Source organism: Xenopus laevis, chromosome 8L (genome assembly GCF_017654675.1).
Source record: "Xenopus laevis strain J_2021 chromosome 8L, Xenopus_laevis_v10.1, whole genome shotgun sequence".
Taxonomy (NCBI): domain Eukaryota; kingdom Metazoa; phylum Chordata; class Amphibia; order Anura; family Pipidae; genus Xenopus; species Xenopus laevis.
The window spans coordinates 18,920,716-18,932,828 of record NC_054385.1 but is presented as its reverse complement, the minus strand read 5'-3'; the positions used below and the strand labels follow the sequence as shown (position 1 = coordinate 18,932,828).

The following is a 12,113-nucleotide window of genomic DNA, read 5'->3' as shown; positions in this document are numbered from 1 at the left end:
AATCGAATCCTAATTTGCATATGCAAATTAGGGATGGGAAGGGAAATTGCTTGACTTTTTGTCACAAAACAAGGAAGTAAAAACTATTTTCCCCAAAGGATTCAGGGGTTCGGCCGAATCCAAAATAGTAGGTTCGGTGCATCCCTAATTACAAAGGAATGTACTTTACTTTACAGTGCTATGCAATATGTTGGCACTATATAAATACATGTTAATAATAATAATAATAATACATAGGGAAAGCCGAAATGAGCAGATCTCTCCTCGATATACCCACCTTAAGGTGTACAACATTGGGCTGATCCAATCATGGGCCCTAGGGCCCAATGATCAGATCACAACAGGGAGAATACAGGAGGACCGAATCAAGGAAACTATGCAGTCCTCAATCCGACGGGATTATTAAACAAGCCTGATCGACATCAATCGATTGAGGAAGCCCATCTGAGGGCCCCATACACTGCCCTATAAGGTGAAGGCTTAATCTGTCGGCATTTTATATCTGTTTGTGTATGGGGGGCCTTTAGATAAGGGCAACCAAAGCAAGCACCCATCCCAACTCAAAATTCAGATTCAGGAAGGCTGAAACTATGGGAAGGCAGGCAGAAGAGGTAAGCAACCCCCCACTGTTGCTCCCTAGGCATGTGCCTCTTCTGCCTACCCCTAGTTATGGCCATGGGCAATCATGATAGGACTGAATGATTTCACATGTAAACACAATATGCCAACATGAGTAGAGCTGACAATACACAGGCTGCTATCAGCCAAATACATATATTACTGGCATATGTATAGAGGCAAAACACCGTCCTTCATGACTGATAGCTGACCAGGGTCCAATCAGGTATCAAGCCAAAAACTAACATTTAATACCCCACTATACTTGATTAGGCAGAAGTTTAAATCAAATGTTAGTAAGGATGTCCCACAACTCTGGTCTGAATCCACCTACCTGGCATCAAGAAACCTTGACCTCAGGATCATGACTGCCTCACATGTGCTCTGCTTCAGTTGCATTTGGATGGAGCTGAACTTCCTGTGAATAATGCCCACCATCCTCTCTATTTCCTTTGGAGAGATGGGACGTGTCCGGCTCTGCTCTCTTAGTAAATTCATCACATGGGTTGTAAACTCATTGCACGCCTTAGGATAAAAAAAAAGCAAAACAGTGGGTAACTTCAGAGAACATTAGAAAGTCTGTAATACGTTAACATTTTGCTTTATGTGGCATTTAAAAAGTGTAACAAAGGCTTAAAATGTGCTAATAACCAAGTCACATAAGAGATTGATAGTCTTGCTAATGCCAGAATATCAGCTCTACATATGGAATATCTACACACATAAATGACAAGGTTTGAACTACCTTGAACAAGAAGGGAAGTGAGACAATGGGATTAGCCAATGATCTTTTGCATGTGGAAACAGTACACATCAGCAGAACTAACCAGTCATTAGATCGGAGGAACCCAACATAAGGTATATTTTTGCTCTAACACCACACTGACAATATCATTGTTTTGGTACAAAAGTACGGAAATGTACTATAACATGCAACTATGAGAAATTGTATTGAAAGGAACAATAACCAAGGAGCAAAGCACCAAGGAGGGTTTCTACTATCTTATCGTTTGGGCAGTCTGTTATAGATCAACAAAAAAGATTTGAAAGAAGGTAAAATAAATGTAAACATGGGTTGGGTGACTAGGATACAGTTCCAAATAGAGGTTCACAGTACATTAAGAGTGTAAGGACAGCCATAAAAATGCCAAATAAGTGACTGCAACAGTAATATGGTCCATGGGTGACCATATTACACAAGACAGGAGTTCTGGATGAGCACAATTCGGTCCTACATGCGGATGGCCAGATTGCGTAAAGATCCAATGACTTGGGTAGGTCAACATCTGTAAATGCAGGGCCATTTTAGATGTACAACACAGATTGCTGGGAGGGTGGTAGAAGATAAGTAGTAACTTGATTGCTTCTGAAACACTAGTAAAGAATCCTTAATTGATCATTATGAATTTTCTGGTTTCCAAAGAGACGGCGCTTTTGTTAAATGTTTGCAATATTTTCCCTTTAACGTAGAAAAACCAATTGGTCTCATTGGTGTCACAAAACAGTTAACGTGGCTATAGACGTTACAATTACGATCTTTCCTGGAAAAGATCTTTCCAGGAAAGCTTGTTTCAACACACACATGCAGAGCTGAATCCTCAGATATACAGGTAGAAACAATAGTATTCTACTTGTGTCTGAAGATTCAGCATTAACAATGGCCGATGTTCGGGTGCCTTCAAAGGTGCCTGATCAAAATTTTCTGGCCAGCCCGATCAACAAGCTGATCGATATCCAAATTTTCTGCTGATATCTGTCTGCTCGTCTTCCACCATACTTGCACTTAAGAACGTACTAAAATTTGTTTTGTACAATATTATCGGTGTGTCTATGGCCACCTTTACTGTGGCTCAGCGAAATCTCTATTTAATACACTCATCATCTGGATTCTGGAACATCTATAGTCACAGGCTATGCAGTAGCTGCTGCTTGGTCTAATATCTAGTGGTATGCCTCCAGCAGGGTTCCAAAACTAACAGGAAAAAGTAGACTGATAAATGGTAGGCACAGTATTAGGAAAAAAAATCGTTTCTAGCTAAATTCTATTTTTTTCAGTGAGAAAAAGGGATCAATGGGCCTCCATTGTGAGATGGGCATTCTATGATGTTTTTATCCATTCAAAAAACTGAATATAACTGCTTCAGTAGAACGAATGGTTATAATGGTATTTTAAAATATAATCAAAAAAATGGGCCAGCTCTCAAAGGAAAACAAGTATGCAGATAAAGAAGCATTTATGTGCAAAATTCCTTCCAGTTTAGAAGCCATTGGACATGTGGGAACGATCATATGCCCTTGCTCTGATATCAGCTTGAGAGTCAATAGAGACCCTTCCAAAAGTCTATGGTATAAATTAAAGCCTCATCTGAGAAAACAATAACATAATCTATGCATAGCGTTAGAGGTGTACATAGAAAACTCCTCAAAATAATCTGTGAGTACATAGATGATCAAATTTGAGATCAATATTCCACTGCACGTTTCGGAGATCAGAGGAGACTTGTTTGTTATCAGACTAAAATTGTTTCGGCATGATGCTCGGAATAAGAAGGGATTTATTTCATTGAATGCCTGCTGAATGTCTCCAAACTTATTAAGGGAAACCATGTATGAACTAAAAGGCTGATTAACTAGCTGGCACAGAACCAACTTTGTGGGATTCACCCTGAATCACTTTAAAGCACTAGTTCATACAAGATTAATTAGTACATCTCATTTATGTAGCATGCACTCTAGCTCATTACTCTAAGTAAAATTCCTTAAGTATTTACATTTAGATAATTAAAATCCGGCTACACCCTTTAGAAAGATGTGCACACTTCTGGTAATGCGATTCCTTGATGTCCTTCCGCTAGGGCACATTGCTTCCTTATTTAGAATTCCTAAACTATCTATCTATCTATCTATATAATTTGCCTATATATAGAGTGTGTGTTTATAAAATCATTGGGAAATTGCAAATCCATTGTAGGTTATTTTTTTTATCCGATATATTAGATTTTATTTATATTAGCTATACTTAAGTGTAACAATTTTTTATCCCCAAATAAATTAAGCAAATTTGTTTGTTAATAAGGTGGGCATTGTAATTAGTGTTTCTGGTTTTGCTAATGGTACTAAATTGAGAGAAACAGGGTGTTGCTTCTCTCCATTGGAGATCTGGGCAGCAAACTGTTAAATGAATTTCAATGTTGATTATGCAAGATTATACCTACTACAAATATACAGAATAAAGTGTGCTGGGGGACTCCCTAAAAAAAAAGAACAATTTGGGGAGTAGGTTATTCTTCAAGTTTTACTATCAAGTCACAAGGAGATTTTTTTTTTAGGAGGAAGGTTGTGGATAAAAGACTGTGCTACTCTAGACAGTGTCAGTGGCCATAGGAAGTATAGTAATGAAATGGAAAGAGTGCAGAGATGTGCAACTAAAGTGGCTAAAATAATGGAACAGTTAAACTATGAGTTTGTTTTCTGGGAGAAAAGGTGCGTGCGCGGGGACATGATTAGAGGACATTACATAAAGCGAGAAATATTTCTTCACATAGAACACAACAGAGAAACCACCCCTTAGATTTGAGGAAGCAACCGAAATTGGTTCTTATGAGAGAGGTGGGGCTGTACAATACCCTGCTGGGTGATGGAAAATTCAATTAATGCCATTTCAGAGGGACTTTCATGAATTCCCTTATAATATCCAGGGCATTAGGGATCTCAATATCTACAGTGAGTTTTCTGTATGTATGCATCCAGTATATACTATTAACTTTGTAAATGAAGAAAAATAGATACCGAATGTTATTTTACTCAACGCTCAATCACAATTTTAAAGATATTTGCAAATATAATAGCTACTGAAAGCAGTATATGTCTAAGTTTATATTCTCTGCACTCCTCGTACAGATTCCAGAAGCAATGTAGCAAAAAAGTCAGCAGACTGGAAGAGAACAGGCCTCTGCTACATTGTTTGAAGAATCAATAATAATAATAATAGTTGAATAATTATTAATGTATACTGGGAGGCTGCTTAGAGTTACACCTGCTTCAGTGTGTTAAAAACTCGTTTTGAGTGGAAATCCCCTATAAGGTTGCTATTCTGTTTTGCCATAAGGAACCACCCCTAAAAAGCAGATTAAGCCTCACTTAAGTTGAAATCTACCTTCCAAGTCAATCAGCTAGTGTTATTACAGTGATACACTGTTTTTTATATAGCTTGCTTTGTTTTTTTCTCTCTCTCTCTCTCTCTCTCTCTCTCTCTCTCTCTATATATATATATATATTTGTGTGAGTGTATATAATATACACACATACATACATACATACATGCATACATACATACAAAGACACATCAGAAATGTAAAAACCACTAAAAATACAGTTCATTAAATTCAGTGTATAAAAACCAGTTCATAAATCTTGGCAGAAATTAGTTCATAAAAGAAAGCGGATAAATAGTGCTGAAAAAATGCTGCTCTCAGCAGGTTTATCACCTGATATATGCAGAAGCAAAGGAAGAAGGGAATGGGGCATGGCATCATATTATTTTATTTATTTATTTAAGCCATTCAAAACCCACTCAAACCTTTTGTTACATGATTTTTGCAGTTTTGTTATCATTCGGCTGGTAGATTAATAAAATGGCCTTTTGTATTCATTAGGGATGCACCAAATCCACTATTTTATGATTTGGCTGAATCCCAAAGCCTTTGTGAAAGATTCGGACGAATTCCAAACAGAATTCAAACCCTTATTTGCATATGTAATTTAGGGAAACAAGGAGGATAGAAAACTGAGCACACAACGCATGTGTAAAAAAAATGTTGACTTCCTTGTTCATGTGATGAAACGTCGTGATTTTTTGGATTCGGATTTGTTTCGGCCAGGCACTTCTATTTGGCTGAATCCTGCTGAAAATGTCTGAATCCCGAATTGAATCCTGGATTCTGCATCGCTAGAATTCATGCAGTTTTAATAAAAAAAATAAGGTACTAGTCAAATTCTTTTTTGTTCTTTGTTTTGTAACCAAATATGTGGTAAATATTAGCCTACAACAACACCAAAAGTCATATATATATATATATATATGTATATATATATATATATAGATATATATATATATATATAGATTAGATATATATATATATATATATATATATATAGATATATATATATATATAGATTAGATATATATATATATATATAGATATAGATATATATATATATATATAGATATATATACACATTACAAAAAGAAACACAGACAATGTACACATGTGAAGAGTGTAGTTTCAAGAGTGTAGTTTCCCACATGGAGTTGAAGGGTGAATTCAGGAGACATTGCAGAGCCGAAATCAAAGGGGTTCCAGATGCTCAGGGGCACTGGAAACCCTTAACCATACTTTTGCCTTCAGCAAAAGCCAACTTTAGTGTGCCCCAAGGCTCTCTATGTGTCATCCAAATTACTGCAGCTGCCGATAACATGCAAGGTGCTTGTGTACAAGCACATTTGCAAAGACTCCTTTTACTGAAAGTTTCTAGACTATAAAAGGCCAAGAAGGAGAACATTTCATCATTACATCTGGCAAAACCCTTCACATTAAAGTTTCTTGAGACTACTAACACTATGCTTAACCTTAGGGCCATGACCCAAAAATGGGTTCTGTGCTGTTCAGTGTGGGTCACAATGATCCCACTGAACAGGCATTTGGAAATACTAATTAAGATACAAAATGGTTGGAAGACTAACATTCCAGAGCTGACCCAGGATGACTGGGACGAGGCAACAGAAACTATGTATAAAAGCTTAATAGCAATAAGGGATAGGCTGATTCAATACAAGGTGTTTCATCAACTCTATATCACCCCGCTTAAACTAAAGGCAATGGGTAAGACGGACACTGACTCCTGCCCCAGATGTGGAACTCCAGTAGCCAATTTTCTACACATGATCTGGTCTTGCCCAGTGATAAATACTTACTGGTCGCAAGTAATGGCCTCGTTAGCGAACACACTCGAATTCCCAAATATACTCTCCCCCATTGTGTGTCTCCTGGGTGTAGTGGAACACCTTGTACCCACTGTCTGTGCGAGATTAAGGTTTAGAGCGTTATTATTCTATGCTAAAAAATGTGTGATTATGCACTGGATGGGACCTACCCCTCCCACAAAGGACTCCTGGATTAACCTTGTTGATTCAAATATACCCAAAATAAAGCTTACCCATGAAGCGAGAGGCACCGCAGATAAATTTCAAAAGATATGGAGTCCTTGGTGGGAAATGGGACCGGGCGTGCAACCGAGAATTTATCATGCAACCGGATAATATATATATATACTTACACTATACCTGTAATGTCTTCTGATGCTAACTTACCCTCAATCTACGCTGTACCACTTGAAAGCAAATAATTATGGACCAGTGACACATGTCTTAACTATGCACATGTTTGTGGATATATTACTTTTATTTTTTCTTGTTTGTAATGTTTATTAAAAGCAAATAAAACATAACCTTTAAAAAAAAAAAGATACAAAATGGTTCTAAACTAGTTTTTGGGTTGCAAAGTTAATTCAGCTACAAGAACTGAATAGATAGATATTTATATACATATATATTGCAGGCTAAACCTTTACGTACCTGTTCATATTTCTCCAGTTCTGTGTGGTAGATCTGTCGGATCTGGCTAAGTTTGGCTCTGTAGTCAGAGTGCTCTATAGAGTTATCGGAGGAGCCACCAGATGCAGCGGCTGCTGCTGCAGCAGCTGCTGCTCCACCACCCTTCTCTGGTCCAGAAACACCTTCAGCCAACAGCATATTGTCTAGTCTCATGAGCTGAGGATCTGGGGGATCCTCTTCCTGTGCTCCTCGGATGCTGAGACCTGAGCAAAATAAGAAAAGAAAAAATCCAGGTGAGAATCAGTAGAATACAATGGATTTCGTAATAATAAGGTTGGTAGCATTGCAATAGTATCCGCACCCCACAGTGTTGCAATAAATAGCTCAGTATGCCTTTAATGATATACAATATTGCATACTATCACAAAATATTTATGCCTTTTGCAGTTTCTTGAGTTATACAGGCAGACTGAAGCTACTCCATATTGGTCCTTGCGAGGTAGATAGATTACCAGAGCGCAGATAATGTAGGGGGTTTATCTGTGCGTTGGTAATCTGCCTCTTATCATACTCATGCTGAAAAGAATCAAGTAAACAATCAGTTTAACAACTTTTTTTTTTCCTCATTAGACCTTACACGCTATCCTTATGAAACCCGATGAAACAATATACAGGTATTTTATTTTACTAATGACAGACAGTAGTAGCTCAACTTTGTTGCGGTCTTTGTTACAGATCAAATTTTTGATCAAAAAGTGTGCAAACCTGCCTTGTCTGTCTAATATCAAATAAGCCTGGTTCGAACAGCAAGCGTCATTTCCAGACTAAATAAATGAATCTTCGGGTCAGAATGTTAACCTTTCCGTAATACCGTCCCCCCACTCTTGCAAAGCTGCATTGAAACATCCACTCGAGGTGCCTTTTGATTGCAGGGTATGGTAAAAAGCAATAATCTCAAGGTTTTTTTTAGCTCATTATGGGTTCATTAATATATGGGCTAAGGCTCTTGAATTATAAATAAACAGATTAGCACCCTGTGGAGCCTGGTCTGCATGTTTAGAGCAGTACTATACAGCACAGCAGAATCGAAGGTGTTCACCTGGGAGAAAAGTTGCACTTAATAGTGCATGCTTTGTCCTCTACGTAACACTATTCAATTTATTGTATTACCAAGAATGCAGAGAAACTGCAACGTTCTATTTGGCACTGCCATGGTGAAGATGAACAAAAGTAGAAGAATGGTCCAGAGGGGATACAATAGGGGACTACTCAGTCTGCATTCTGTCCTATGGAACCCCCTCTGTATAACTCACCCCTAAAACCATGGCACACAACTGTCTCTGAGCCCTAGTTAAATTAATAGCAAGTGTTCTGATGACGGCACACGATTGCCTAGAGGACCCCGGTGGGTCTAAGCAACACACCCTCAAGCAGCGGAGAAGTTAGTCAGCTGGTGCACAATTTCCGTGTCAGGTATATTAAATATAACACCACAGCGCTCTGCACATTTCCACGGCAAGCCGCTTGTCACTTTTGCTTCAGTCATTCTGTATTGAGGAAAAATGCAGCGGTGGGAATTTTACAAGGAGCTGCTCAGTTAAATGGACATAAATCACAGGTTTCATTCAAAGCGAATAATCACTGGCCATAAAGAGCTACTTGTCTCTTACTATATATTACCGGAACTTTTCGCTAGCAATAATGCAGCCATTCATGGATGGGGTGGTGGTGGTGGGGGGAACACATCCAGGCATTAAGGGCTGACATGTAATCCTGTTAGGGGCCTGACGTTCAGAGTGGGGCTGACATTTTTATCATGTGTCCGCTTCAATTTGGGAAATGGAACAGAGAGGGGGAAGAAAATGATTACTTAGCCTCTCATGGTGCTGCTTGGTTTGAATCTGCCTTCACCCTGTGATTACATGGGAAATAGGGGGAAAATGTGCAGCGGAAGACACATTTTCCTGCATACTGTTAGATTCTAACGACATACGTATTCCTTTGCTAAAGTTTAAAGGGAGCCTGTCATCGGAAAACATGTTTTTTCAAAACACATCAGTTAATAGTGCTACTCCAGCAGAATTCTGCACTGAAATCCATTTCTCAAAAGAGCAAACAGATTTTATTATATTCAGTTTTGAAGTCGGACATGGGGCTAGACATTTTGTCAATTTCCCAGCTGCCCCTGGTCATGTGACTTGTGCCTGCACTTTAGGAGAGAAATGCTTTCTGTCAGGCTGCTGTTTTTCCTTCTCAATGTAACTGAATGTGTCTCAGTGGGACATGGGTTTTTACTATTGAGTGTTGTTCTTAGATCTACCAGGCTGCTGTTATCTTGTGTTAGGGAGCTGTTATCTGGTTACCTTCCCATTGTTCTTTTGTTTGGCTGCTGGGGGGGAAAGGGAGGGGGGTGATATCACTCCAACTTGCAGTACAGCAGTAAAAAGTGATTGAAGTTTAGCAGAGCACAAGTCACATGACTTGGGGCAGCTGGGAAATTGACAATATGTCTAGCCCCATGTCAGATTTCAAAATTGAATATAAAAAAATCTGTTTGCTCTTTCGAGAAATGGATTTCAATGCAGAATTCTGTTGGAGCAGCACTATTAACTGATTCATTTTGAAAAAATGTTTTTTTCCCATGACAGTATCCCTTTAAACCTCTGGTTAATGTCTATAGCTGACAAAGGGGCCACACTAATAACTTTGGAAAAAATTGAGATGTGTAGAGCTGCATTGTATGGCATTCATTCTAATACAATTTTGTTTGCCCCAGGTTGCAAAAGAGGTGGGTCTATGTGAAGGCTAGTCAACTCGACTGCTGGCTGGCTGACTTTGATTTTTTTCTTCCATTAGGTTCCTTAAAGGAACAACCAAACAAACGAGCACGCGCTCCAGGAGCTAGGAGTGCATGCTCGTTTGTTTGGTTGTATCCTCACCTCCAGCTACGGGTTCAGGGCACTGCACCGAGCCAACTGTCGTCCTTGGTGAATGCGATAAAAGCTGATATTATTTTCATTTTATCACATACATTGCATAGATTGAGGTTTTACACCCAGGTCATCTTTTCCTTCGGGTGAGCTGCAGTTCAACTTTACTTTGCAGACTATTGCATTGCTTGGAGATATATGGTTCCGTGCTAATTATTATTTGATCAGTCATTTATAGTGCAAGGATTAGAGCCGGTTGTATACATTTATCCTTAAAGGAATAGCTCAAGGCAAAAATAAAAAAAGGGTAAATAGATAGGCTGTGCAAAATAAAAAATGTTTCTAATATTGTAAGTTAACCAAAAATATAATCTATAAAGGCTGGAGTGAATGGTTGTCTAACAGAACAGAACCCAACTTCCTACTTTATAGCACTCTAACTCTGAGTTAGTCAGCGACTTTAAGGGGGGGCCACATAACATAACTGTTCAGTGAGTTTGCAATTGATCCTCAGCATTAGTGATGTGCGGGTCCAGTTTTTCTTGACCCGCACCCAACTTCCCCCTTCCATTTATAGACCTGAGCTGACCCAACCCGCCGATGACATCACAAAAGAGGCGGGAGTGAGTCTATAAAACAGGAAGTCATAAGTCGTAAGACGGCAGTCTAAGTTTGCGGGCGGGAAGAGCAGGCAGGAGAGCTCAATCCAACCTGCAAGAGGAGGAGTGGGGTCGGCTGAAACCCGCCGCCCTATGGTCGGCCTGCACAACACTACTCAGCATGCAGCTCAGATTCAAAAGCAAAGGTTATGTCCCATGTGGCCCTCACTCAAGTCATTGATTGGTTACTGCCTGGTAACCAATCAGTGGAAACAAAGAGAGCTACAAAGCAGGAAGTAGTGTTCTGGCTATTATGTTAGACATCCAGTCACTCCAGCCTCTATACATTACATTTTTGCCTATATTAAAAACATTTTATATTTTGCACAGGCTATTTACCCAGTTTTTATTTTTACACTGAACAATTCCTTTAATACGCAGGTCCCTTCTGGATACTTATTAGATTAAATATAATAGTTCCTTAACCTGTGATAATAGCACTCTGTAATGGAGTTCCTCTGTGATTTCTTATCTCCTTATAATTTACAATACGGGGCACATTATTCCATACATATATATGTATATATTATTAACAGATATATATAATTATTGCATATACGTATATTTGGCTCCTACTTTTTCTAAACATTGAACACCACGATCATAAGGCGAAATAACATACTGAACATGTGAATGATGCAGAATTAGAACTGGGTATCCCGATCTTTTAAAATATTTAATCCATTTTCTAGATAAAAAAAGGCAGATTTTTGCTAGAACTATTCACACAGCAACAAAAGTGTTGATAAATCTTGGGAAATGTTTCTGCAGTAAAATAAATCTTGCACACCATAAAATGCACACGGCCTCAGTGTATCAGAAACTCCAAATGTTTATTTCATTTCCCTGCACTGAGAAACCCTTTTTTTGGGAGGCAGATTTATATGCTTTCTCTACCAGCCTCCTTGGAAGCTCCTTTGAATTTGATAAGAAAGTTGTAACCCTAGGATGAGATTTCGTTCCCTGGTAAACATATTTATTTTTTTTTATTCGGGGGCAGTAAATGTTTATGTCAGAATATTTAACTTGAGAGCAATGTATACGGCTTCCTTTCTACCTGTTTGATCAAAAACATGGAGCTGTAACGATGTACTTTGGAAACAGACTTTGGCTTTATCAACTAAAACGCCTTTCCTCCCCCCCCTCCCACATAGCAGTATTTTTTCTACTGTTAATGTCAATGTTTGGGTTTAGTCTGTAATTTTGACAATGATTTCTGTCCCACAACTATCTTTAAATTGGCCCCATTATTCCTTAATTCCTTCTTACGTCAGAGAATAGAACTGAACAATA

General features: G+C 38.6%; 1 protein-coding gene across 2 annotated transcripts in view; it reads right to left on the bottom strand.

Moving 5' to 3' along the window:
• The window catches only part of LOC108698242 (pre-B-cell leukemia transcription factor 3), a 165,329-nt gene that overhangs the window by 16,635 nt on the left and 136,581 nt on the right, over nt 1-12,113 (bottom strand). For both annotated transcript variants that reach the window (XM_018229585.2, XM_018229587.2), the window contains exons 3-4: nt 7,253-7,494; nt 953-1,143 (exon numbers count right to left, since the gene is read on the bottom strand). In XM_018229585.2, coding sequence (XP_018085074.1) covers nt 953-1,143; nt 7,253-7,494 — 433 coding nt within the window. The remainder of the gene's footprint in view (nt 1-952; nt 1,144-7,252; nt 7,495-12,113) is intronic.